Source organism: Callionymus lyra, chromosome 4 (assembly GCF_982586985.1).
Source record: "Callionymus lyra chromosome 4, fCalLyr1.hap1.1, whole genome shotgun sequence".
NCBI classification, from domain to species: domain Eukaryota; kingdom Metazoa; phylum Chordata; class Actinopteri; order Syngnathiformes; family Callionymidae; genus Callionymus; species Callionymus lyra.
Window position 1 is genome coordinate 29,153,126 of NC_141821.1, and position 27,083 is coordinate 29,180,208.

Consider the following 27,083-nt stretch of genomic DNA (forward strand, 5'->3'; position numbering starts at 1 on the left):
GTAAAGATGTAATAAAAAAGGCAATTAAGATGAAATACAATTTAAATGGATGCAAAAAAAAGAATATGATGTGATTATGAAAAATTATCCTTATGGATGATATATTTATTCATAGCTTTACCTTTGCCTGTTAAATGACATATTTGATCTATTTAATATTTAAATACACTTGCAACACATCTTCACACACCTACTTAAAAAAACCTTTATTTTATATTTTGACCTCTTTCTTTTACTATTCATATTTTATATTGACATTTTAGTGTATTTTTTCTTAGAATAGTATGAACTTTGCCCCGTATTTTGCATTTTGAAAATCTATTTATATCTGATTGTTGCTTTTTGTCTTCTAACACATACATAAATACAAATCTTAATGATTTATTTCATTAGAGAAACCTTTTTTCATACTTTATTTATACTCAAGATTTGACAAAAGAAGCTGTTGCTACCCAAGTATCTAAGCAGGTGAGAGAGGAACAATAGCACTAATGTGAGCATTATTTTAATCCTCCATGTGTATTTTAATAATTATTCTATTCTTTTTACGTCCACTGTCTGTATGTAAACCACGTGACACCTGAGACAACACAGCAATCATTTTATTAACAACTTAATAAATGCACCTCACGTTCAAAATAAAAACAATATCCAATCTTCATTAGGCCAGGTTTTTCCAAAGCTGGAAATCTCTTCCTTGAGTAGTTCTATCCACGTGAGCGTCAATAAATGCTTGACCAAGAGCTCTTGCTCTTCTATTGTGATGCCTTGAATGTAGGGTGCAATAACAAAGGGTGCAGTTTTCGTTAAGAATGCATTTAACACACACCCTTTTTAGTGCTTTGTACTGTGTATCAGATGTTGGGTTTCCATTTGAAATACTATTTTTTTTTTTTTTTTAGTCTTCTTATTTTCTTTGTTTGTATTCCTCTATGTCTGAAATCTAAATTGTTTTATGACAGCTGGTGGTTTTGTGGATTCATTCTGAAAAAACACATTGTGTTGTAAATATTTCTTCATGAATTTATGAGTTAAATTGGTCTCTTTCTAATGAACTTGACTTATTCAAGGCTAAAGCATAGATCGTAGCACATGACTATTGTTCAAGACTGCTGGTTGTCTGATTAATATTCCGGGAAACACTTGGGTTCACATCAATGTCACTTCCTCCTCCAGAAACTTTGGGTGAATAAACGAATGTCGCAATATCATTGCCCCATTTAATAATGTCCTCATTTGTGGGTTCACACTCATACTCAGACACTCGTATGTTGTCATCCAAACAGGCTTTTATGTGTCACTGCCTGGAACTAGGTTAGTTTCGTGCCTCAAGCTTCTCATGACAAGCAGACAGGAATGGGCAAAAAAGTCACATCATATAAATGGATTCCTGTTTGTGGGTTGGGACTTTTAATGGAAGATTATAAGAATAATTGATCATAGAAAACAATATGACGCACATCAAAAACCAAGAACACGTCAGTATAAAAAAAAAAGAACATCATCAGTTAACAACTGCAAATACAGGAAGTATAACCACTAATGTCTTGTGCTATTTGACCTACCTGTCGTCATATCACATGACGCTCTTGTGAGTAGCGCACTACAACATCCTCCCTGTTCCAGAACAGTAAGCTCATGTCGCATTCTTGGCATGAAAAGTTCAGAACATCTAAGGTTGCAATGAGAACTGTTGACACCTTCCGGTCTCGAGGAATGCAGTCTGTCGCTTATCAAAACAAAAACAGTCGATACGATGATGGATCCTGTCAAGAGGTTGAGTTTCATTTTATAATAAACGAAGCAAATAATATTGTCTCTTTCCTTTGACCTCTATTGTATCATCAGTATGTGTTTGTTTGTATCTTTTTAATTGAAATATTAGTAAATGTGCATACACTTTTTCTGGAGATTAAATCTTGTTTACCATAACCTCACCCACTCTGCTGTGATTGGTCAATCATCAAAGTTTGACATCGCGTGTCATCAATCCGAGAAGTCTCCACCTCCAAGGGACTCATTGTATAAACAAAGCGTGATTACAGCTGGCTGGAGGAGTGAAAACCATTATAACATCATAATGGACTTTTTATGAATCTATCGTCTGTGTTTATCTATCTATCTATCTCTTGTAGCCTCTCATTCGCCCAGATTTGAGTTGAGGGAGAACTTTACAAAAATAATAAGTTGGACCAAAACATGGTCATGATGAGGGACTTACTGCATCTTGGAGAGGAAGACTTCAAGATGCCAGGAGAACTACAACCAAAAATCTCACCGTAATGACACCATTTAATAGATTTGTATATATTTCAGTATATATTCAGAAATCATAAAGATTCATAAAAAATGACATACAGAAAAATACATAATTTTTTACGATCACTTTTTTCCTGAAAGATCGCATGAAAATAGCGATTTAATTTTTCCTTAATTTCCATTTCGATGTTCTCCTCATTGTGATTGGGTTTGGATCAGAAGAATGTTGGAGCATAATAAAAATATTGAGGGTGGAGATGTGAAGCAATGAAGTCCATATAGAACATCGCTGAGAAAAGTCAGATCATCTTAGAAGAAAAATCGTTTAACTTGCCAGCAGAATTGTTGCTATTAATCAAGGAGGAAGATAGAAGGAGACGTGAAGCATTTCAGAGAGAGGTGAAGGAAGGAAATTATACGTTAATCTTTAGTATGCCTGATTAGCATTGACAATGTAATAATTAATTATAATTGTATATGTTATGACTAAACCCTGAGTTACAGGAATCCTTTAAATTTACCTCACATAGTTATTTCCTCAATAGTAACTGAACAATTATATATTAATAGTCACTTAGGAAGAAGGTTAGAATAACGTTTTAAAAAACTTGTTTAGCAGAAAATACTTCTTATGCTGTGCGTGTCACTGAGTACGAGTGTGTCTGTGATTGTTTGTGATGATGAGTAGTTTTCCGAAAGCCTTACATCCTTTTGTGACGTACAAGAACTGAAACTTTAGAACTAAATTGTTCAGTTTTAATTTTCCTCAATATTTTATTTGCAGAAGTAGCTTCAGGGCTTTTTATTTTCTCCATCAGACTTGACCTTCAATCTACATGAATTGTCTTCTGGCAGTAGCGTGAGATACTCTTGACATCTGGTACAAAATAATTGCTGTGTAATATACTTCTTCAAAATCACAGTTCTCGATAAAATGTCATCGGCTCTTAAGCTCTCTTCTTGACACTTTTTCTGATATGACAAATGAAAACTACAGTCACAAGAACTTGTGCAAGAACACGCTGAGCAACTCTTTACTGTAGGAGTGGAAAGGCGGAGACACTGAAATCCAAAACACTTGTTTTTTTCCACCTCATAAAGAGTTTCTAGAGAGCTGAGCAGTGGCGGTGCATTTCACACCTAGGTCTTCACTGGTGTCCTACATGAACTAATCCACCTCTTAATGCCATCATTATGACTCCACGGCTATAGAAACCATCAATATTACACAGAAATGCAGTATAATAATAATAATGTTTATTTATATAGCGCCTTTCTAGACCAGGGTCACAAAGCGCTTTGACAGCCATTCACACACACTGATGGGAGTAGGCTGCACATGCGCCAAGTCTGCCATCAGGAGCAATCAGGGTAAAGTGTCTTGCTCAGGTGTCTGGAGCTGGGATTAAACCTGCAACCTTTAAGACTGCAGGCAACCACTCTACCATCTGAGCTATTGCATCACATGTATCTCGTGTAGCAAGAAAGAATGTCATTACTACAGCAAGAAGCCCAATTAGGACAATTGAACAAGTCTATTTTCACTGTAGCCACTGCTGCCATACATACATCATCTCTAGCAGAAACATCAATATTAACCTCATTAAATGACAAACATTTTAAAATGTTTAAATAAAATGCATTACTCACCAAAACTACTGATTATTTGTAAGCAAAGTCCATCCTTTCTTTCCTCAAGAAGAGTTTGATTACTCTGTTGTACAGTTTATCTGTTTCAGTTCCAACAATAAGTCCCTTTTTTTATCGCCATGGAGGCTAATGCTGTAGGTCTAGTCTGTCTGGTCGGTTTCTGGAGGAAGTTTTGATTCGCTTCAGGCGGAGAATGTCCGACAGAAGCAGTGACACCGGGACGGTCATCGCTCTTGTTGCTGACTTGAAAGTGGCGACAAACCTCTTCCCTGCTGGGACAGACTTGCTAGCTTCGGAGTCTGCCGACCGTTCTTCACAATGTCCAGTTTTTCTGGAAAAGTCCGTCCTGAAAATGGTTTTGTGAGCATAAGTGCGACCAAATCAATGTCTTCTCCTCCGTCAGCCATTGTTAAAAAAGTTATGAAATCCACTCGCAAAATATTTGAGTTCGCGCCGCTAGCTATAGAGGCTTTGCTGGCTCTGACGAGTATTTCTCTGAACATCCAATCAAAGGACGTGAAAATGCTGACGTCACAGGACGCCTGCAAGAAGGCCTAGGTGTTGCCAACTAGAACTCTGATTGGTTAAAGCAACAGCGTCATTGCCACTTACTTACTTACTACAGACGCCAGCACTGTCGATTCTGAAGGCGTCGAGGCAGATTTTTGACCCTGGCAACAAATGATGGCTAAAATATGAAATGGAAAAAAAAATATTAAAACATAAGTCAGTGATTCTGTCTGATAGTGTTTAGGCCAGCAGAGAAGGCCTTGCTGGCCCTGACTGTCCACCACTGGAGCTGAGTAATACCAGGAATATGTGTGATTAACTAGTACCTTGTAGTAGTTTGCAAGTAGGAAACCAGGATTCCATTAGAAAATAAATTCACTTTATTTTGTACAAATTCTTCCGTAGCAAAAACAACACAAATGTTACATTTTTACATCAAATACACAGGATAGTGTCAGTACAATCCAAGTACAGTAAAGCTGGGTTTCAACAGAACGACATACTTAATGTCAGAGACTTGTTTCAACTGGACAGATCATCAGCGCAACAGAGTTTGTCTTGTTTTCGGACACACATGGATTGAAGTAGGGAAGGACCGCCTCAGTAAAGGAGCATCCACTGAGCGTGTAGATGTGAGTCCTGGTGCTTGCGTTGTAGAAGGAGACCAGCCCTTCTTCATAGTCCAGGAAGACCCCAACTTTCTTAGGGCTCTCCTGGAGCGGGATGGTGACTGACGGGGTAGTGCAAGAGCTGAGGGGACCGTTATTCCGCCGACAGATGGACCAGAAACCTTTTTCAGGACGAACTATGATATGTCCGGTTCTGTTGATGGACTTCCTGGCAACTCCAAGATCCCAATCTGACTTATTCCCGACCTAAAACATGCCCAAAGTACCAGAGTCAATAAAGAGTCCTGATGGAAAAAATGAGGGAAGGCTTGAAGCATCAAAATCTCACCTGCACCTCCCAGTAGTGTCGCCCTGACGGAAAACACTCTTTGGCCAGAACACAAACACAGGAGTCGAACCTCTGAGGGCCAGCAGGAGTTCTCTTCATCTCTTTTCTGGTGCTCACCTGCAGAGCGTCGTCACAATTAACATCATATCATTATTGATTATATACTTGAGCAGCAATGAATGACAATAAAGGTAAAAATAATGGTTGAAGATAAAACTGAAAAGTGCTAGTTTCTTACATTTTTCCCGTTGGAAGACACGTCCAGCCATCCTGAGGCAGTGGCAGGATCCAGTGTGACATCGACTATAAAAAACAACAGTAAACAGATTAACATTTTATATATTTTAACAACCAAAATAATAACCGTTTGTCCCATTTTTAACTTACCGGTGTACTGCCTCACCATGTCTGCCTCTGAGCGAGAAGAATAAACTCAGTCACTTCACATGTTCCCAACAATTTAGCGGTAAATATGCTGTCAGATCACTAACCTGCCACTGAGAGAGTATTTGCAAGCTGCTGATAGTCGTCCGCCAGCGTCTCCATGAATCTTCTGGCTGTTCCCATGCAGTTATCAGAGTGGACGATCACCTCAGTCCAGTCTCTCAGAGGAGGAGCGTCTACAGATGAGAGGCTCTGGAGATCCAACAAACAGTTGTTTAATATACAAGGTTTTTTGTCTTGGAGTACATTTTGAAGCGCGGAATTCTCACCTGCAGCAGGTGAAGCGAGTTCCTGCTCTGCTCCAGGTGATGGAGCTCACTGTGTTGCACAGCCAGGTCACTGATTTCCTGCTCCAGATCCAGCAGCAGCTGCTTGGCTCTCCTCTCTGCCTCGGCCTGCCTCGCCTGCAGCTCCTCCACCAGCTCCTCCTGCCTCCTCTCGATGGCTCCGATCATGGCCCGGCAGACCTCGGAGCTCCGTTCAATTTCTCTCTTAGTGACTTTCTGTCGAAAAAGAAACACAAATAAGTGAATTTTCAAAAAAGTAATTTCCTATTTTTAAGATTTAGAAATAAATGTATCCCACACTGCAATATATCAGTTAGTCAAAGAGAAATATTCACAACATAAAGACATAAATAATGCAATATTATTACAGTGTTTTTTTCATGTTAAATGTCTGTTGGTCAAATTGGAAAACTTTTTCAATTATTTAAGTATATTATCCCCATCATGATTTAATTATTTTCTTTATTCTCCTTCAAAAACTCAAAGAACATTGCAGTTTAATCAATAGAATTCTTGTAACACCTACTTTGCTCTGTTCCACCGTCTGTTTCACGTCCTCTGCCTTCTTGCGTCGACTCTGGATCAGCTTCTTCACATTTGACTTGGTCGCCTTCAAAGAAGCCTGGGGGAGTCGAGGAAAGAGTTAAACCTGAACATGAACACGGACACAAAGGTTTTGTGGTCTGGTCCTCACCCTCATTCTCTTGCTCTCCTCCCTCATGGGGACGATCTCATGGTTCCGGTGGTGGTTCTCCGAGCACTTCTCGCACACGGGTCGCAGGTCACGCTTGCAAAACCTGTCCAGAGGTTTATTGTGGTTCTGGCAGAGGTTGCTGTTCGGGAAGGTCGTAGGATCCGTAAGCCGGTGATCCTTTAAGGCAGGAATCCTCTGGTGGGACGCCAGGTGGACATTGCAGTAGGACATCTGACACGTGAGGCAGGATTTCTTTGCTGTTGACTTCGATCCAACGCAGACGTTACAAAGAACGGCGTCGCCATGGTTCGGGTCGTTTTCTCCCGCGGTCAGATCAGGGATTGGTTGTGGCCTGGAGGCAAAAAAGCAAATCATTACAACCAAATTACATCATGTTTCCTGCAACTCAATTGTTAGCTACACACCTAATAAAGAGTTTGATCATATCTTCAAATTCCTTGTTGATCATCAGCTCTGGTTGACTTATAAAATTCCTTTTGCACAGCGGACACATGCAACCGAGCTGGGAGTCCCAATAGCCCTTGATGCATTCGAGGCAGAAGTTGTGTGCACACGGGAGGGAGACCGGGTGAGAGTAGATGTCCAGACAGATGCAGCAATGGAAATGCTGCTCCAGTGAAGTGTTGGCCATGTTTGTTTCTAGATTAAGACATCAGGAATATCATTTTCATGTCCACATGTACTTACAATGCTGTAAGCCTTTGATAAAGTACATTTATTTGCTAATCCTGATTAATCACTACATAAAAAAAGTAAGAGCCGCACAGTTATTGTCATTTTTTCTCATCCTATTTGCTGTGAAATGAGTGAGAAATTCAACATTAAGGTGATAAAAAGAAAAAAATAAGTTCATTTAAAAATGTTGCTTATCAAAGAAATGACCAATCCAACAAATCCGTTACAGAGTCCACAAGAAAAGTTCTGATGGATAATCTCTTACCTCTGCTTGTCACCAAGTTGGACGAAACTACCGACAGCTGGGCAGGGATGTGTTAATATACATCATGGTGACTCCGCCTCCTTTACTGAGTTGACTTTCTAGTTGATCTACTTCTCTCACAAGATCTAGATCACAAAGCCTGCACCCGCAGGAGAGAAAAAAAATTGCATTGTTTTTTTGGCAGACGTTGATCACGTAGTGTAACTGATCTCTGTGTGAATGGTGTCTGAAGAAAACTGGAAATTCTTGCACAACCTTGTTCTAAGGCTGCATATATTGAAAAATATAAACTTTATTAAACGTTTTTCTTTTTTTTTTCATTCATTCTTTTCTATATACTAATATCTAAAATGCAACTTTTAATTTGCGCAGGCTTTTTCTTAAATATCTCAGCTGTTTGTCACTGTGTTATCTTGACCTTTTTTGTTCAAGTGCTTTGTGACCCTGGTCTGTGAAAAGGTACTTTACAAATAATAATTAAACTTACTTATTTGACAAAGTAGGATTCCTTTTTATATACTTTTAAAGTCAGTATTCTTACTTCAATCGCTTTCATTATGAACTTATAGTCAGAATTAACCCTTAAATCTTAAATATCAATATCATTCCTAACACATACATATTAATGTAAGTAAATGTAGTTTTCTGAAAAAGTGCCAAAATTAAGAATTAAACAAGAATTAACATTAGTTATTGATTTTACTTACAGATACTTCGACTTGTGAAGGAATAGTGAACAGATCATTTAAATGGTTTAACATTATGCCAAATTTTTCTGGAGAGAATGTACAATGTGACTAAATATATGAAGAAACGCAATGGGACCATCTCGTACAATTAGTCTCTTGTTTATGCCAAACAATAGATAACATAGATAGATCAAACTTTATTGATCCCTCTGGAGGTCTCCTTTGGGAAAATTGTTTTAGGAACCTCAACTTTGCTGCAGGTCAGAGCACATGTTAAGTAGGTCACTCCGCATCATGCCTCCGGGTGAAATCCCAAAGCTCTGATTGTCCACTGAAACGTGACCATTTTTTTAACGTCACGTTTCTGAATCATCCACTAACTAATAATTAATTTGGGTGAAGAAGTCTTTCATTAACACACGTGATGTCTGAGTAAACAACCTTGTCCAGTAAACAATTATTTCTTCTTTGTCCAAGTCGACCAAGAAGGAAGAGAAGAAAACAAAGCAAAAGCTCACATTTCTCCGATCCTTAAAACTCTTCACTGGCTTCCAGTTTCTTTCAGGATCAACTTTAAAATTCTGGTTCTTACTTTCAGATCTATTCATGGTCAGGCTCCTTCTTACATCACTGATCTGATCCAGCCTTACACCCCAGCTCGGGCTCTGAGGTCTGTGGATCAGAATCTACTGATGGTTCCTCGCACACGGTTCAGGACCAGAGGAGAGAAATCCTTCCAGGCTGTTGCTCCTAAGCTTTGGAACGATCTTCCTCTCTCTTTGAGCTTGATGGAGTCTACTGACTCCTTTAAGAAACATCTTAAGACGTTTTTATTTGTTCAGGCTTTTCCTTGATTTTCTGGAACTCCTGTTGTGTTATCAGTTTTATCTTGATCTTTCAAGAATATACTTTATTGAATATTGTTTTGATTGTTTAAGCGCTTTGTGACCCTGGTCTGGAAAACACTATACAAATAAAAATGACATACTTACTTACTTACTGAAACTGATCAGTGCTTGAAAAAAACAATTCAAGCCTTAACTGCCTTTAACATCCTTTTGTGACGTGAGTTACCAGCAAACCACCTGCAACAGACATGATGGAAATATGTTCAAGGCTAATTATGAATATTAATTTTCTAACATTAGAGGTCATCTGAATCAAATTCAAGATTTCAGAAAGACCACCGAATTCTCCAATTAGTTGACACAATATTTGAAGCACAAGAACTGAAACTTTAGAACTAAATTGTTCGGTTTTAATTGTCCTCAATATTTTATTTGCAGAAGTAGCTTCAGGGCTTTTTATTTTCTCCATCAGACTTGACCTTCAATCTACATGAATTGTCTTCTGGCAGTAGCGTGAGATACTCTTAACATCTGGTACAAAATAATTGCTGTGTAATATACTTCTTCAAAATCACGGTTCTCGATAAAATGTCATCGGCTCTTACGCTCTCTTCTTGACACTTTTTCTGATATGACAAATGAAAACTACAGTCACAAGAACTTGTGCAAGAACACGCTGAGCAAGTCTTTACTGTAGGAGTGGAAAGGCGGAGACACTGAAATCCAAAACACTTGTTTTTTTCCACCTCATAAAGAGTTTCTAGAGAGCTGAGTAATACCAGGAATATGTGTGATTAAGTAGTACCTTGTAGTAGTTTGCAAGTAGGAAACCAGGATTCCATTAGAAAATAAATTCACTTTATTTTGTACAAATTCTTCCGTAGCAAAAACAACACAAATGTTACATTTTTACATCAAATACACAGGATAGTGTCAGTACAATCCAAGTACAGTAAAGCTGAGTTTCAAAAGAACGACATACTTAATGTCAGAGACTTGTTTCAACTGGACAGATCATCAGCGCAACAGAGTTGGTCTCGTTTTCGGACACACATGGATTGAAGTAGGGAAGGACCGCCTCAGTAAAGGAGCATCCACTGAGCGTGTAGATGTGAGTCCTGGTGTTTGCGTTGTAGAAGGAGACCAGCCCTTCTTCATAGTCCAGGAAGACCCCAACTTTCTTAGGGCTCTCCTGGAGCGGGATGGTGACTGACGGGGTAGTGCAAGAGCTGAGGGGACCGTTATTCCGCCGACAGATGGACCAGAAACCTTTTTCAGGACGAACTATGATATGTCCGGTTCTGTTGATGGACTTCCTGGCAACTCCAAGATCCCAATCTGACTTATTCCCGACCTAAAACATGCCCAAAGTACCAGAGTCAATAAAGAGTCCTGATGGAAAAAATGAGGGAAGGCTTGAAGCATCAAAATCTCACCTGCACCTCCCAGTAGTGTCGCCCTGACGGAAAACTCTCTTTGGCCAGAACACAAACACAGGAGTCGAACCTCTGAGGGCCAGCAGGAGTTCTCTTCATCTCTTTTCTGGTGCTCACCTGCAGAGCGTCGTCACAATTAACATCATATCATTATTGATTATATACTTGAGCAGCAATGAATGACAATAAAGGTAAAAATAATGGTTGAAGATAAAACTGAAAAGTGCTAGTTTCTTACATTTTTCCCGTTGGAAGACACGTCCAGCCATCCTGAGGCAGTGGCAGGATCCAGTGTGACATCGACTATAAAAAAAAACAGTAAACAGATTAACATTTATATATTTTAACAACCAAAATAATAACCGTTTGTCCCATTTTTAACTTACCGGTGTACTGCCTCACCATGTCTGCCTCTGAGCGAGAAGAATAAACTCAGTCACTTCACATGTTCCCAACAATTTAGCGGTAAATATGCTGTCAGATCACTAACCTGCCACTGAGAGAGTATTTGCAAGCTGCTGATAGTCGTCCGCCAGCGTCTCCATGAATCTTCTGGCTGTTCCCATGCAGTTATCAGAGTGGACGATCACCTCAGTCCAGTCTCTCAGAGGAGGAGCGTCTACAGATGAGAGGCTCTGGAGATCCAACAAACAGTTGTTTAATATACAAGGTTTTTTGTCTTGGAGTACATTTTGAAGCGCGGAATTCTCACCTGCAGCAGGTGAAGCGAGTTCCTGCTCTGCTCCAGGTGATGGAGCTCACTGTGTTGCACAGCCAGGTCACTGATTTCCTGCTCCAGATCCAGCAGCAGCTGCTTGGCTCTCCTCTCTGCCTCGGCCTGCCTCGCCTGCAGCTCCTCCACCAGCTCCTCCTGCCTCCTCTCGATGGCTCCGATCATGGCCCGGCAGACCTCGGAGCTCCGTTCAATTTCTCTCTTAGTGACTTTCTGTCGAAAAAGAAACACAAATAAGTGAATTTTCAAAAATGTAATTTCCTATTTTTAAGATTTAGAAATAAATGTATCCCACACTGCAATATATCAGTTAGTCAAAGAGAAATATTCACAACATAAAGACATAAATAAGGCAATATTATTACAATATTTCCTCATGTTAAATGTCTGTTGGTCAAATTGGAAAACTTTTTCAATTATTTAAGTGTATTATCCCCATCATGATTTAATTATTTTCTTTATTCTCCTTCAAAAAATCAAAGAACATTGCAGTTTTATCAATAGAATTCTTGTAACACCTACTTTGCTCTGTTCCACCGTCTGTTTCACGTCCTCTGCCTTCTTGCGTCGACTCTGGATCAGCTTCTTCACATTTGACTTGGTCGCCTTCAAAGAAGCCTGGGGGAGTCGAGGAAAGAGTTAAACCTGAACATGAACACGGACACAAAGGTTTTGTGGTCTGGTCCTCACCCTCATTCTCTTGCTCTCCTCCCTCATGGGGACGATCTCATGGTTCCGGTGGTGGTTCTCCGAGCACTTCTCGCACACGGGTCGCAGGTCACGCTTGCAAAACCTGTCCAGAGGTTTATTGTGGTTCTGGCAGAGGTTGCTGTTCGGGAAGGTCGTAGGATCCGTAAGCCGGTGATCCTTTAAGGCAGGAATCCTCTGGTGGGACGCCAGGTGGACATTGCAGTAGGACATCTGACACGTGAGGCAGGATTTCTTTGCTGTTGACTTCGATCCAACGCAGACGTTACAAAGAACGGCGTCGCCATGGTTCGGGTCGTTTTCTCCCGCGGTCAGATCAGGGATTGGTTGTGGCCTGGAGGCAAAAAAGCAAATCATTACAACCAAATTACATCATGTTTCCTGCAACTCAATTGTTAGCTACACACCTAATAAAGAGTTTGATCATATCTTCAAATTCCTTGTTGATCGTCAGCTCTGGTTGACTTATAAAATTCCTTTTGCACAGCGGACACATGCAACCGAGCTGGGAGTCCCAATAGCCCTTGATGCATTCGAGGCAGAAGTTGTGTGCACACGGGAGGGAGACCGGGTGAGAGTAGATGTCCAGACAGATGCAGCAATGGAAATGCTGCTCCAGTGAAGTGTTGGCCATGTTTGTTTCTAGATTAAGACATCAGGATTATCATTTTCATGTCCAAATGTACTTACAATGCTGTAAGCCTTTGATAAAGTACATTTATTTGCTAATCCTGATTAATCACTACATTAAAAAAAGTAAGAGGCGCACAGTTATTGTCATTTTTTCTCATCCTATTTGCTGTGAAATGAGTGAGAAATTCAACATTAAGGTGATAAAAAGAAAAAAATAAGTTCATTTAAAAGTGTTGCTTATCAAAGAAATGACCAATCCAACAAATCCGTTACAGAGTCCACAAGAAAAGTGCTGATGGATAATCTCTTACCTCTGCTTGTCACCAAGTTGGACGAAACTACCGACAGCTGGGCAGGGATGTGTTAATATACATCATGGTGACTCCGCCTCCTTTACTGAGTTGACTTTCTAGTTGATCTACTTCTCTCACAAGATCTAGATCACAAAGCCTGCACCCGCAGGAGAGAAAAAAAATTGCATTGTTTTTTTGGCAGACGTTGATCACGTAGTGTAACTGATCTCTGTGTGAATGGTGTCTGAAGAAAACTGGAAATTCTTGCACAACCTTGTTCTAAGGCTGCATATATTGAAAAATATAAACTTTATTAAACGTTTTTCTTTTTTTTTTCATTCATTCTTTTCTATATACTAATATCTAAAATGCAACTTTTAATTTGCGCAGGCTTTTTCTTAAATATCTCAGCTGTTTGTCACTGTGTTATCTTGACCTTTTTTGTTCAAGTGCTTTGTGACCCTGGTCTGTGAAAAGGTACTTTACAAATAATAATTAAACTTACTTATTTGACAAAGTAGGATTCCTTTTTATATACTTTTAAAGTCAGTATTCTTACTTCAATCGCTTTCATTATGAACTTATAGTCAGAATTAACCCTTAAATCTTAAATATCAATATCATTCCTAACACATACATATTAATGTAAGTAAATGTAGTTTTCTGAAAAAGTGCCAAAATTAAGAATTAAACAAGAATTAACATTAGTTATTGATTTTACTTACAGATACTTCGACTTGTGAAGGAATAGTGAACAGATCATTTAAATGTTTAACATTATGCCAAATATTTCTGGAGAGAATGTACAATGTGACTAAATATATGAAGAAACGCAATGAGACCATCTCGTACAATTAATCTCTTGTTTATGCCAAACAATAGATAACATAGATAGATCAAACTTTATTGATCCCTCTGGAGGTCTCCTTTGGGAAAATTGTTTTAGGAACCTCAACTTTGCTGCAGGTCAGAGCACATGTTAAGTAGGTCACTCCGCATCATGCCTCCGGGTGAAATCCCAAAGCTCTGATTGTCCACTGAAACGTGACCATTTTTTTAACGTGACGTATCTGAATCATTCACTAACTAATAATTAATTTGGGTGAAGAAGTCTTTCATTAACACACGTGATGTCTGAGTAAACAACCTTGTCCAGTAAACAATTATTTCTTCTTTGTCCAAGTCGACCAAGAAGGAAGAGAAGAAAACAAAGCAAAAGCTCACATTTCTCCGATCCTTAAAACTCTTCACTGGCTTCCAGTTTCTTTCAGGATCAACTTTAAAATTCTGGTTCTTACTTTCAGATCTATTCATGGTCAGGCTCCTTCTTACATCACTGATCTGATCCAGCCTTACACCCCAGCTCGGGCTCTGAGGTCTGTGGATCAGAATCTACTGATGGTTCCTCGCACACGGTTCAGGACCAGAGGAGAGAAATCCTTCCAGGCTGTTGCTCCTAAGCTTTGGAACGATCTTCCTCTCTCTTTGAGCTTGATGGAGTCTACTGACTCCTTTAAGAAACATCTTAAGACGTTTTTATTTGTTCAGGCTTTTCCTTGATTTTCTGGAACTCCTGTTGTGTTATCAGTTTTATCTTGATCTTTCAAGAATATACTTTATTGAATATTGTTTTGATTGTTTAAGCGCTTTGTGACCCTGGTCTGGAAAACACTATACAAATAAAAATGACATACTTACTTACTTACTGAAACTGATCAGTGCTTGAAAAAAACAATTCAAGCCTTAACTGCCTTTAACATCCTTTTGTGACGTGAGTTACCAGCAAACCACCTGCAACAGACATGATGGAAATATGTTCAAGGCTAATTATGAATATTAATTTTCTAACATTAGAGGTCATCTGAATCAAATTCAAGATTTCAGAAAGACCACCGAATTCTCCAATTAGTTGACACAATATTTGAAGCACAAGAACTGAAACTTTAGAACTAAATTGTTCGGTTTTAATTGTCTTCAATATTTTATTTGCAGAAGTAGCTTCAGGGCTTTTTATTTTCTCCATCAGACTTGACCTTCAATCTACATGAATTGTCTTCTGGCAGTAGCGTGAGATACTCTTAACATCTGGTACAAAATAATTGCTGTGTAATATACTTCTTCAAAATCACGGTTCTCGATAAAATGTCATCGGCTCTTACGCTCTCTTCTTGACACTTTTTCTGATATGACAAATGAAAACTACAGTCACAAGAACTTGTGCAAGAACACGCTGAGCAAGTCTTTACTGTAGGAGTGGAAAGGCGGAGACACTAAAATCCAAAACACTTGTTTTTTTCCACCTCATAAAGAGTTTCTAGAGAGCTGAGTAATACCAGGAATATGTGTGATTAACTAGTACCTTGTAGTAGTTTGCAAGTAGGAAACCAGGATTCCATTAGAAAATAAATTCACTTTATTTTGTACAAATTCTTCCGTAGCAAAAACAACACAAATGTTACATTTTTACATCAAATACACAGGATAGTGTCAGTACAATCCAAGTACAGTAAAGCTGAGTTTCAAAAGAACGACATACTTAATGTCAGAGACTTGTTTCAACTGGACAGATCATCAGCGCAACAGAGTTGGTCTCGTTTTCGGACACACATGGATTGAAGTAGGGAAGGACCGCCTCAGTAAAGGAGCATCCACTGAGCGTGTAGATGTGAGTCCTGGTGTTTGCGTTGTAGAAGGAGACCAGCCCTTCTTCATAGTCCAGGAAGACCCCAACTTTCTTAGGGCTCTCCTGGAGCGGGATGGTGACTGACGGGGTAGTGCAAGAGCTGAGGGGACCGTTATTCCGCCGACAGATGGACCAGAAACCTTTTTCAGGACGAATTGTGATCTTTCCGGTTCTGTTGATAGACTTCCTGGCAACTCCAAGATCCCAATCAGACTTATTCCCGACCTAAAACATGCCCAAAGTACCAGAGTCAATAAAGAGTCCTGATGGAAAAAATGAGGGAAGGCTTGAAGCATCAAAATCTCACCTGCACCTCCCAGTAGTGTCGCCCTGACGGAAAACACTCTTTGGCCAGAACACAAACACAGGAGTCGAACCTCTGAGGGCCAGCAGGAGTTCTCTTCATCTCTTTTCTGGTGCTCACCTGCAGAGCGTCGTCACAATTAACATCATATCATTATTGATTATATACTTGAGCAGCAATGAATGACAATAAAGGTAAAAATAATGGTTGAAGATAAAACTGAAAAGTGCTAGTTTCTTACATTTTTCCCGTTGGAAGACACGTCCAGCCATCCTGAGGCAGTGGCAGGATCCAGTGTGACATCGACTATAAAAAACAACAGTAAACAGATTAACATTTTATATATTTTAACAACCAAAATAATAACCGTTTGTCCCATTTTTAACTTACCGGTGTACTGCCTCACCATGTCTGCCTCTGAGCGAGAAGAATAAACTCAGTCACTTCACATGTTCCCAACAATTTAGCGGTAAATATGCTGTCAGATCACTAACCTGCCACTGAGAGAGTATTTGCAAGCTGCTGATAGTCGTCCGCCAGCGTCTCCATGAATCTTCTGGCTGTTCCCATGCAGTTATCAGAGTGGACGATCACCTCAGTCCAGTCTCTCAGAGGAGGAGCGTCTACAGATGAGAGGCTCTGGAGATCCAACAAACAGTTGTTTAATATACAAGGTTTTTTGTCTTGGAGTACATTTTGAAGCGCGGAATTCTCACCTGCAGCAGGTGAAGCGAGTTCCTGCTCTGCTCCAGGTGATGGAGCTCACTGTGTTGCACAGCCAGGTCACTGATTTCCTGCTCCAGATCCAGCAGCAGCTGCTTGGCTCTCCTCTCTGCCTCGGCCTGCCTCGCCTGCAGCTCCTCCACCAGCTCCTCCTGCCTCCTCTCGATGGCTCCGATCATGGCCCGGCAGACCTCGGAGCTCCGTTCAATTTCTCTCTTAGTGACTTTCTGTCGAAAAAGAAACACAAATAAGTGAATTTTCAAAAAAGTAATTTCCTATTTTTAAGATTTAGAAATAAATGTATCCCACACTGCAATATATCAGTTAGTCAAAGAGAAATATTCACAACATAAAGACATAAATAATGCAATATTATTACAGTGTTTTTTTCATGTTAAATGTCTGTTGGTCAAATTGGAAAACTTTTTCAATTATTTAAGTATATTATCCCCATCATGATTTAATTATTTTCTTTATTCTCCTTCAAAAACTCAAAGAACATTGCAGTTTAATCAATAGAATTCTTGTAACACCTACTTTGCTCTGTTCCACCGTCTGTTTCACGTCCTCTGCCTTCTTGCGTCGACTCTGGATCAGCTTCTTCACATTTGACTTGGTCGCCTTCAAAGAAGCCTGGGGGAGTCGAGGAAAGAGTTAAACCTGAACATGAACACGGACACAAAGGTTTTGTGGTCTGGTCCTCACCCTCATTCTCTTGCTCTCCTCCCTCATGGGGACGATCTCATGGTTCCGGTGGTGGTTCTCCGAGCACTTCTCGCACACGGGTCGCAGGTCACGCTTGCAAAACCTGTCCAGAGGTTTATTGTGGTTCCGGCAGAGGTTGCTGTTCGGGAAGGTCGTAGGATCCGTAAGCCGGTGATCCTTTAAGGCAGGAATCCTCTGGTGGGACGTCAGGTGGACATTGCAGTAGGACATCTGACACGTGAGGCAGGATTTCTTTGCTGTTGACTTTGATCCAACGCAGACGTTACAAAGAACGGCGTCGCCATGGTTCGGGTCGTTTTCTCCCGCGGTCAGATCAGGGATTGGTTGTGGCCTGGAGGCAAAAAAGCAAATCATTACAACCAAATTACATCATGTTTCCTGCAACTCAATTGTTAGCTACACACCTAATAAAGAGTTTGATCATATCTTCAAATTCCTTGTTGATCATCAGCTCTGGTTGACTTATAAAATTCCTTTTGCACAGCGGACACATGCAACCGAGCTGGGAGTCCCAATAGCCCTTGATGCATTCGAGGCAGAAGTTGTGTGCACACGGGAGGGAGACCGGGTGAGAGTAGATGTCCAGACAGATGCAGCAATGGAAATGCTGCTCCAGTGAAGTGTTGGCCATGTTTGTTTCTAGATTAAGACATCAGGAATATCATTTTCATGTCCAAATGTACTTACAATGCTGTAAGCCTTTGATAAAGTACATTTATTTGCTAATCCTGATTAATCACTACATAAAAAAAGTAAGAGGCGCACAGTTATTGTCATTTTTTCTCATCCTATTTGCTGTGAAATGAGTGAGAAATTCAACATTAAGATAATAAAAAGAAAAAAATAAGTTCATTTAAAAATGTTGCTTATCAAAGAAATGACCAATCCAACAAATCCGTTACAGAGTCCACAAGAAAAGTGCTGATGGATAATCTCTTACCTCTGCTTGTCACCAAGTTGGACGAAACTACCGACAGCTGGGCAGGGATGTGTTAATATACATCATGGTGACTCCGCCTCCTTTACTGAGTTGACTTTCTAGTTGATCTACTTCTCTCACAAGATCTAGATCACAAAGCCTGCACCCGCAGGAGAGAAAAAAAATTGCATTGTTTTTTTGGCAGACGTTGATCACGTAGTGTAACTGATCTCTGTGTGAATGGTGTCTGAAGAAAACTGGAAATTCTTGCACAACCTTGTTCTAAGGCTGCTTATATTGAAATATATAAACTTTATTAAACGTTTTTCTTTTGGTTTCATTCATTCTTTTCTATATACTAATATCTAACATGCAACTTTTAATTTGCGCAGGCTTTTTCTTAAATATCTCAGCTGTTTGTCACTGTGTTATCTTGACCTTTTTTGTTAAGTGACCCTGGTCTGTGAAAAGGTACTTTACAAATAATAATCAGACTTACTTATTTGACAAAGTAGGATTCGTTTTTATATACTTTTAAAGTCAGTATCCATACTTCAATCGCTTTCATTATGACTTTATAGTCAGAATTAACCCTTAAATCTTAGATATTAATATCATTCCTAACACACATTAATGTAATTAAATGTATTTTTCTGAAAAAAGTGCCAAAATTAAGAATTAAACAAGAATTAAGGTTAGTTATTGATTTTACTTACAGATACTTCGACTCGTGAAGGAATAGTGAACAGATCATTTAAATGGTTTAACATTATGTCAAATATTTCTGGAGAGAATGTACAATGTGACTAAATATATGAAGAAACGCAATGAGACCATCTTGTACAATTAGTCTCTTGTTTATGCCAAACAATAGATAAAATAGATAGATCAAACTTTATTGATCCCTCTGGAGGTCTCCTTTTTAGGAACCTCAACTTTGCTGCAGGTCAGAGCACATGTTAAGTAGGTCACTCCGCATCATGCCTCCGGGTGAAATCCCAAAGCTCTGATTGTCCACTGAAACGTGACCATTTTTTTAACGTCACGTTTCTGAATCATCCACTAACTAATAATTAATTTGGGTGAAGAAGTCTTTCATTAACACACGTGATGTCTGAGTAAACAACTTTGTCCAGTAAACAATTATTTCTTCTTTGTCCAAGTCGACCAAGAAGGAAGAGAAGAAAACAAAGCAAAAGCTCACATTTCTCCGGTCCTTAAAACTCTTCACTGGCTTCCAGTTTCTTTCAGGATCAACTTTAAAATTCTGGTTCTTACTTTCAGATCTATTCATGGTCAGGCTCCTTCTTACATCACTGATCTGATCCAGCCTTACACCCCAGCTCGGGCTCTGAGGTCTGTGGATCAGAATCTACTGATGGTTCCTCGCACATGGTTCAGGACCAGAGGAGAGAAATCCTTCCAGGCTGTTGCTCCTAAGCTTTGGAACGATCTTCCTCTCTCTTTGCGCTTGATGGAGTCTACTGACTCCTTTAAGAAACATCTTAAGACGTTTTTATTTGTTCAGGCTTTTCCTTGATTTTCTGGAACTCCTGTTGTGTTATCAGTTTTATCTTGATCTTTCAAGAATATACTTTATTGAATATTGTTTTGATTGTTTAAGCGCTTTGTGACCCTGGTCTGGAAAACACTATACAAATAAAAATGACATACTTACTTACTTACTGAAACTGATCAGTGCTTGAAAAAAACAATTCAAGGCTTAACTGCCTTTAACATCCTTTTGTGACGTGAGTTACCAGCAAACCACCTGCAACAGACATGATGGAAATATGTTCAAGGCTAATTATGAATATTAATTTTCTAACATTAGAGGTCATCTGAATCAAATTCAAGATTTCAGAAAGAGCACCGAATTCTCCAATTAGTTGACACAATATTTGAAGCACAAGAACTGAAACTTTAGAACTAAATTGTTCGGTTTTAATTGTCTTCAATATTTTATTTGCAGAAGTAGCTTCAGGGCTTTTTATTTTCTCCATCAGACTTGACCTTCAATCTACATGAATTGTCTTCTGGCTGTAGCGTGAGATACTCTTAAAATCTGGTACAAAATAATTGCTGTGTAATATACTTCTTCAAAATCACGGTTCTCGATAAAATGTCATCGGCTCTTAAGCTCTCTTCTTGACACTTTTTCTGATATGACAAATGAAAACTACAGTCACAAGAACTTGTGCAAGAACACGCTGAGCAAGTCTTTACTGTAGGAGTGGAAAGGCGGAGACACTGAAATCCAAAACACTTGTTTTTTTCCACCTCATAAAGAGTTTCTAGAGAGCTGAGTAATACCAGGAATATGTGTGATTAACTAGTACCTTGTAGTAGTTTGCAAGTAGGAAACCAGGATTCCATTAGAAAATAAATTCACTTTATTTTGTACAAATTCTTCCGTAGCAAAAACAACACAAATGTTACATTTTTACATCAAATACACAGGATAGTGTCAGTACAATCCAAGTACAGTAAAGCTGAGTTTCAAAAGAACGACATACTTAATGTCAGAGACTTGTTTCAACTGGACAGATCATCAGCGCAACAGAGTTGGTCTCGTTTTCGGACACACATGGATTGAAGTAGGGAAGGACCGCCTCAGTAAAGGAGCATCCACTGAGCGTGTAGATGTGAGTCCTGGTGTTTGCGTTGTAGAAGGAGACCAGCCCTTCTTCATAGTCCAGGAAGACCCCAACTTTCTTAGGGCTCTCCTGGAGCGGGATGGTGACTGACGGGGTAGTGCAAGAGCTGAGGGGACCGTTATTCCGCCGACAGATGGACCAGAAACCTTTTTCAGGACGAATTGTGATCTTTCCGGTTCTGTTGATAGACTTCCTGGCAACTCCAAGATCCCAATCAGACTTATTCCCGACCTAAAACATGCCCAAAGTACCAGAGTCAATAAAGAGTCCTGATGGAAAAAATGAGGGAAGGCTTGAAGCATCAAAATCTCACCTGCACCTCCCAGTAGTGTCGCCCTGACGGAAAACACTCTTTGGCCAGAACACAAACACAGGAGTCGAACCTCTGAGGGCCAGCAGGAGTTCTCTTCATCTCTTTTCTGGTGCTCACCTGCAGAGCGTCGTCACAATTAACATCATATCATTATTGATTATATACTTGAGCAGCAATGAATGACAATAAAGGTAAAAATAATGGTTGAAGATAAAACTGAAAAGTGCTAGTTTCTTACATTTTTCCCGTTGGAAGACACGTCCAGCCATCCTGAGGCAGTGGCAGGATCCAGTGTGACATCGACTATAAAAAACAACAGTAAACAGATTAACATTTTATATATTTTAACAACCAAAATAATAACCGTTTGTCCCATTTTTAACTTACCGGTGTACTGCCTCACCATGTCTGCCTCTGAGCGAGAAGAATAAACTCAGTCACTTCACATGTTCCCAACAATTTAGCGGTAAATATGCTGTCAGATCACTAACCTGCCACTGAGAGAGTATTTGCAAGCTGCTGATAGTCGTCCGCCAGCGTCTCCATGAATCTTCTGGCTGTTCCCATGCAGTTATCAGAGTGGACGATCACCTCAGTCCAGTCTCTCAGAGGAGGAGCGTCTACAGATGAGAGGCTCTGGAGATCCAACAAACAGTTGTTTAATATACAAGGTTTTTTGTCTTGGAGTACATTTTGAAGCGCGGAATTCTCACCTGCAGCAGGTGAAGCGAGTTCCTGCTCTGCTCCAGGTGATGGAGCTCACTGTGTTGCACAGCCAGGTCACTGATTTCCTGCTCCAGATCCAGCAGCAGCTGCTTGGCTCTCCTCTCTGCCTCGGCCTGCCTCGCCTGCAGCTCCTCCACCAGCTCCTCCTGCCTCCTCTCGATGGCTCCGATCATGGCCCGGCAGACCTCGGAGCTCCGTTCAATTTCTCTCTTAGTGACTTTCTGTCGAAAAAGAAACACAAATAAGTGAATTTTCAAAAAAGTAATTTCCTATTTTTAAGATTTAGAAATAAATGTATCCCACACTGCAATATATCAGTTAGTCAAAGAGAAATATTCACAACATAAAGACATAAATAAGGCAATATTATTACAATATTTCCTCATGTTAAATGTCTGTTGGTCAAATTGGAAAACTTTTTCAATTATTTAAGTGTATTATCCCCATCATGATTTAATTATTTTCTTTATTCTCCTTCAAAAAATCAAAGAACATTGCAGTTTTATCAATAGAATTCTTGTAACACCTACTTTGCTCTGTTCCACAGTCTGTTTCACGTCCTCTGCCTTCTTGCGTCGACTCTGGATCAGCTTCTTCACATTTGACTTGGTCGCCTTCAAAGAAGCCTGGGGGAGTCGAGGAAAGAGTTAAACCTGAACGTGAACACGGACACAAAGGTTTTGTGGTCTGGTCCTCACCCTCATTCTCTTGCTCTCCTCCCTCATGGGGACGATCTCATGGTTCCGGTGGTGGTTCTCCGAGCACTTCTCGCACACGGGTCGCAGGTCACGCTTGCAAAACCTGTCCAGAGGTTTATTGTGGTTCTGGCAGAGGTTGCTGTTCGGGAAGGTCGTAGGATCCGTAAGCCGGTGATCCTTTAAGGCAGGAATCCTCTGGTGGGACGCCAGGTGGACATTGCAGTAGGACATCTGACATGTGAGGCAGGATTTCTTTGCTGTTGACTTTGATCCAACGCAGACGTTACAAAGAACGGCGTCGCCATGGTTCGGGTCGTTTTCTCCCGCGGTCAGATCAGGGATTGGTTGTGGCCTGGAGGCAAAAAAGCAAATCATTACAACCAAATTACATCATGTTTCCTGCAACTCAATTGTTAGCTACACACCTAATAAAGAGTTTGATCATATCTTCAAATTCCTTGTTGATCGTCAGCTCTGGTTGACTTATAAAATTCCTTTTGCACAGCGGACACATGCAACCGAGCTGGGAGTCCCAATAGCCCTTGATGCATTCGAGGCAGAAGTTGTGTGCACACGGGAGGGAGACCGGGTGAGAGTAGATGTCCAGACAGATGCAGCAATGGAAATGCTGCTCCAGTGAAGTGTTGGCCATGTTTGTTTCTAGATTAAGACATCAGGAATATCATTTTCATGTCCAAATGTACTTACAATGCTGTAAGCCTTTGATAAAGTACATTTATTTGCTAATCCTGATTAATCACTACATAAAAAAAGTAAGAGGCGCACAGTTATTGTCATTTTTTCTCATCCTATTTGCTGTGAAATGAGTGAGAAATTCAACATTAAGGTAATAAAAAGAAAAAAATAAGTTCATTTAAAAATGTTGCTTATCAAAGAAATGACCAATCCAACAAATCCGTTACAGAGTCCACAAGAAAAGTGCTGATGGATAATCTCTTACCTCTGCTTGTCACCAAGTTGGACGAAACTACCGACAGCTGGGCAGGGATGTGTTAATATACATCATGGTGACTCCGCCTCCTTTACTGAGTTGACTTTCTAGTTGATCTACTTCTCTCACAAGATCTAGATCACAAAGCCTGCACCCGCAGGAGAGAAAAAATTGCATTGTTTTTTTGGCAGACGTTGATCACGTAGTGTAACTGATCTCTGTGTGAATGGTGTCTGAAGAAAACTGGAAATTCTTGCACAACCTTGTTCTAAGGCTGCTTATATTGAAATATATAAACTTTTTTAAACGTTTTTCTTTTGGTTTCATTCATTCTTTTCTATATACTAATATCTAACATGCGACTTTTAATTTGCGCAGGCTTTTTCTTAAATATCTCAGCTGTTTGTCACTGTGTTATCTTGACCTTTTTTGTTCAAGTGCTTTGTGACCCTGGTCTGTGAAAAGGTACTTTACAAATAATAATTAAACTTACTTATTTGACAAAGTAGGATTCGTTTTTATATACTTTTAAAGTCAGTATTCTTACTTCAATCACTTTCATTATGACTTTATAGTCAGAATTAACCCTTAAATCTTAGATATTAATATCATTCCTAACACATATTAATGTAATTAAATGTATTTTTCTGAAAAAAGTGCCAAAATTAAGAATTAAACAAGAATTAAGATTAGTTATTGATTTTACTTACAGATACTTCGACTCGTGAAGGAATAGTGAACAGATAATTTAAATGGTTTAACATTATGCCAAATATTTCTGGAGAGAATGTACAATGTGACTAAATATATGAAGAAACGCAATGAGACCATCTCGTACAATTAATCTCTTGTTTATGCCAAACAATAGATAAAATAGATAGATCAAACTTTATTGATCCCTCTGGAGGTCTCCTTTTTAGGAACCTCAACTTTGCTGCAGGTCAGAGCACATGTTAAGTAGGTCACTCCGCATCATGCCTCCGGCGAATTCCCAAAGCTCTGATTGTCCACTGAAACGTGACCATTTTTTTGACGTCACGTTTCTGAATCATTCACTAACTAATAATTAATTTGGGTGAAGAAGTCTTTCATTAACACACGTGATGTCTGAGTAAACAATCTTGTCCAGTAAACAATTATTTCTTCTTTGTCCAAGTCGACCAAGAAGGAAGAGAAGAAAACAAAGCAAAAGCTGGTCTGGTGGGTGCAAGATTAAATGCCCAGCGTGACAATACTAACATTCAATGACGTGGCTTATACATGAACTATATCTGCTATCACGTCTGCATTGTTGTCGGAACATGATCTGGAGCTTGTAAGGCGTTTGTGTCTTCTCGCCTGGACTACTGCAACAGTTTATTTTCATGTCTTAACAGAAGGATCTGTCTCGCCTGCAGTTGATACAGAACTCTGCAGCGAGAATTCTAACCCACTCAAGTAGAAGAACTCACATTTCTCCGATCCTTAAAACTCTTCACTGGCTTCCAGTTTCTTTCAGGATCAACTTTAAAATTCTGGTTCTTACTTTCAGATCTATTCATGGTCAGGCTCCTCCTTACATCACTGATCTGATCCAGACTTACACCCCAGCTCCGGCTCTGAGGTCTGTGGATCAGAATCTACTGATGGTTCCTGAACACGGTTCAGGACCAGAGGAGAGAAATCCTTCCAGGCTGTTGCTCCTAAGCTTTGGAACGATCTTCCTCTCCCTCTGTGTTTGATGGATCTACTGACTCCTTTAAGAAACATCTTAAGACGTTTTTATTTGTTCAGGCTTTTCCTTGATTTTTTGGAACTCCTGTTGTGTTATCAGTTTTATCTTGACCTTTAAAGTATATACTTTATTGAATATTGTTTTGATTGTTTAAGCACTTTGTGACCCTGGTCTGGAAAACACTATACAAATAAAAATGAAATACTTACTGAAACGTGACCATTTTTTTAACGTCACGTTTCTGAATCATTCACTAACTAATAATTAATTTGGGTGAACAAGTCTTTCATTACCACACGTGATGTGAGTAAACAACCTTGCCCAGTAAACAATTATTTCTTCTTTGTCCAAGTCGACCAAGAAGAAAGCAATGAAAACAAAGCAAAAGCTGGTTGTCTTTTGGTCTGGTGGGTGCAAGATTAAATGCCCAGCGTGACAATACTAACATTCAATGACGGGGCTTATACATGAACTGTATCTGCTATCACGTCTGCATGTGAAGCTTTTCTAGTCGTGATTTTATAACATGAATCCTAAGGTGATCATCCAAATATTACTGTTATTGAAGATTGTGTCTTTCTTGTTTTTCCATGCTGGCTTGGAAGTGCAAGTCTTGTGAAACAAATGGACAAACTCATTTATAAACTCTGAATCATATCTATACCGCCCCCTGACCATGTGGACTGTTTGTGTGAATTCAAGAATGCATCTAATTCAAGCCTCTCACGTTTGAAAATATTAATTTTAATGCATAATGCGCCATGTTATGCGGATTATAAGCAAATGCCTTTAGAATTGTAAGACATTTAAGATATATCAGGTTTTGTTTAATTATTTTAAAATCAGCTGTTGCAAAAATAAAATAAAACAATGAGAGTATAAGCTCAAAGTAGGCTCAAATAACAAAATGTGTACAAACAACAAGAGCTCATTTTATTATTTATCACCTGGCTTCATAAATATAAGTTATGCATTAGACCTTCACAACAAAATTTAGGTCTTGGGTATCATGTTAGATTCAAAATTATTATACACTATACGTATACGCCATACTTAAATTAACGCTAAAAGATAATCAAAATATAAAGTATAAATGACTAGCTTCATCTAAGAGCTTTAACATTTGAATACATATTAACAATCAACATTTCACTCAGAGTGATTCACTGTTTCAAGACAAGCTTGAAACAGAATTAGAGACATGACACCGGTTATTTAAAAAACTTCTGTTTGTCTGCCTTTTCACACCTTGGTTCATGGATCAAAGAACGAAGCGGGACACATCCAGGAGGGGGGGGGGCTGGAAGACAGAGGCCCCCACCGAGAACATTTGAATGATAGATTGCAAGAGGGCAAGTTAGGAAGTTTGCTCTGCGGGTGATCGAGACACAGGCAAGTTGAAAGAACCATTGGCTCTGGAAAGAACCATTGGCCCCGGAAGAGACGACCCCCGGGGTGGGAAATTTGCCTTAAATATTACGATGTTTCTACAGCTCGAGACCGTTTCTCCCCAGGGCTATTGAACTGTAGAGTTGCCGGAAGAAAGTGCGCCCGATCGATCGTAGA

General features: G+C 39.6%; 4 protein-coding genes across 4 annotated transcripts; all 4 read right to left on the reverse strand.

Moving 5' to 3' along the window:
- Window positions 1–4,778: 4,778 nt before the first annotated feature.
- LOC148082429 (E3 ubiquitin-protein ligase TRIM39-like) lies at window positions 4,779–7,773 on the reverse strand. Its single transcript, XM_087789608.1, has 10 exons — window positions 7,763–7,773; window positions 7,227–7,461; window positions 6,802–7,153; window positions 6,634–6,729; window positions 6,090–6,323; window positions 5,868–6,012; window positions 5,764–5,790; window positions 5,615–5,679; window positions 5,377–5,493; window positions 4,779–5,294 (listed from the first exon to the last, which is right to left on the reverse strand). Exons 2-10 carry the CDS (start codon window positions 7,451–7,453, stop codon window positions 4,929–4,931), a joined length of 1,629 nt encoding a protein of 542 aa, XP_087645734.1. The 5' UTR covers window positions 7,454–7,461; window positions 7,763–7,773; the 3' UTR covers window positions 4,779–4,928.
- A 2,364-nt stretch (window positions 7,774–10,137) lies between these two features.
- On the reverse strand, window positions 10,138–13,132 carry LOC148082430 (E3 ubiquitin-protein ligase TRIM39-like). The gene is made up of 10 exons (XM_087788192.1): window positions 13,121–13,132; window positions 12,584–12,818; window positions 12,159–12,510; window positions 11,991–12,086; window positions 11,448–11,681; window positions 11,226–11,370; window positions 11,122–11,148; window positions 10,974–11,038; window positions 10,736–10,852; window positions 10,138–10,653 (listed from the first exon to the last, which is right to left on the reverse strand). Exons 2-10 carry the CDS (start codon window positions 12,808–12,810, stop codon window positions 10,288–10,290), a joined length of 1,629 nt encoding a protein of 542 aa, XP_087644318.1. The 5' UTR covers window positions 12,811–12,818; window positions 13,121–13,132; the 3' UTR covers window positions 10,138–10,287.
- Window positions 13,133–15,494: 2,362 nt separating this feature from the next.
- LOC148082431 (E3 ubiquitin-protein ligase TRIM39-like) lies at window positions 15,495–18,489 on the reverse strand. The gene is made up of 10 exons (XM_087788193.1): window positions 18,479–18,489; window positions 17,943–18,177; window positions 17,518–17,869; window positions 17,350–17,445; window positions 16,806–17,039; window positions 16,584–16,728; window positions 16,480–16,506; window positions 16,331–16,395; window positions 16,093–16,209; window positions 15,495–16,010 (listed from the first exon to the last, which is right to left on the reverse strand). Exons 2-10 carry the CDS (start codon window positions 18,167–18,169, stop codon window positions 15,645–15,647), a joined length of 1,629 nt encoding a protein of 542 aa, XP_087644319.1. The 5' UTR covers window positions 18,170–18,177; window positions 18,479–18,489; the 3' UTR covers window positions 15,495–15,644.
- A 2,340-nt stretch (window positions 18,490–20,829) lies between these two features.
- LOC148082432 (E3 ubiquitin-protein ligase TRIM39-like) lies at window positions 20,830–23,824 on the reverse strand. Its single transcript, XM_087788194.1, has 10 exons — window positions 23,813–23,824; window positions 23,277–23,511; window positions 22,852–23,203; window positions 22,684–22,779; window positions 22,141–22,374; window positions 21,919–22,063; window positions 21,815–21,841; window positions 21,666–21,730; window positions 21,428–21,544; window positions 20,830–21,345 (listed from the first exon to the last, which is right to left on the reverse strand). Exons 2-10 carry the CDS (start codon window positions 23,501–23,503, stop codon window positions 20,980–20,982), a joined length of 1,629 nt encoding a protein of 542 aa, XP_087644320.1. The 5' UTR covers window positions 23,504–23,511; window positions 23,813–23,824; the 3' UTR covers window positions 20,830–20,979.
- Between the last annotated feature and the right edge of the window lie 3,259 nt (window positions 23,825–27,083).

What these genes read in the sequence shown, in the direction of transcription:
- LOC148082429 (XM_087789608.1), bottom strand. Translation starts at nt 7,453, where the DNA reads ATGGCCAACACTTCACTGGAGCAGCATTTCCATTGCTGCATCTGTCTG. An exon ending in ACTCGCTTCACCTGCTGCAG is followed by an intron (nt 6,013 to 6,089) that starts GTGAGAATTCCG and finishes TTGGATCTCCAG; the next exon opens with AGCCTCTCATCTGTAGACGC. An exon ending in TGTCTTCCAACGGGAAAAAT is followed by an intron (nt 5,494 to 5,614) that starts GTAAGAAACTAG and finishes GACGCTCTGCAG; the next exon opens with GTGAGCACCAGAAAAGAGAT.
- LOC148082431 (XM_087788193.1), bottom strand. Translation starts at nt 18,169, where the DNA reads ATGGCCAACACTTCACTGGAGCAGCATTTCCATTGCTGCATCTGTCTG. An exon ending in AGACGGTGGAACAGAGCAAA is followed by an intron (nt 17,040 to 17,349) that starts GTAGGTGTTACA and finishes CTTTTTCGACAG; the next exon opens with AAAGTCACTAAGAGAGAAAT. An exon ending in TGTCTTCCAACGGGAAAAAT is followed by an intron (nt 16,210 to 16,330) that starts GTAAGAAACTAG and finishes GACGCTCTGCAG; the next exon opens with GTGAGCACCAGAAAAGAGAT.
- LOC148082432 (XM_087788194.1), bottom strand. Translation starts at nt 23,503, where the DNA reads ATGGCCAACACTTCACTGGAGCAGCATTTCCATTGCTGCATCTGTCTG. An exon ending in AAATACTCTCTCAGTGGCAG is followed by an intron (nt 21,842 to 21,918) that starts GTTAGTGATCTG and finishes CTTCTCGCTCAG; the next exon opens with AGGCAGACATGGTGAGGCAG. An exon ending in GACACTACTGGGAGGTGCAG is followed by an intron (nt 21,346 to 21,427) that starts GTGAGATTTTGA and finishes GGCATGTTTTAG; the next exon opens with GTCGGGAATAAGTCTGATTG.
- LOC148082430 (XM_087788192.1), bottom strand. Translation starts at nt 12,810, where the DNA reads ATGGCCAACACTTCACTGGAGCAGCATTTCCATTGCTGCATCTGTCTG. An exon ending in ACTCGCTTCACCTGCTGCAG is followed by an intron (nt 11,371 to 11,447) that starts GTGAGAATTCCG and finishes TTGGATCTCCAG; the next exon opens with AGCCTCTCATCTGTAGACGC. An exon ending in TGTCTTCCAACGGGAAAAAT is followed by an intron (nt 10,853 to 10,973) that starts GTAAGAAACTAG and finishes GACGCTCTGCAG; the next exon opens with GTGAGCACCAGAAAAGAGAT.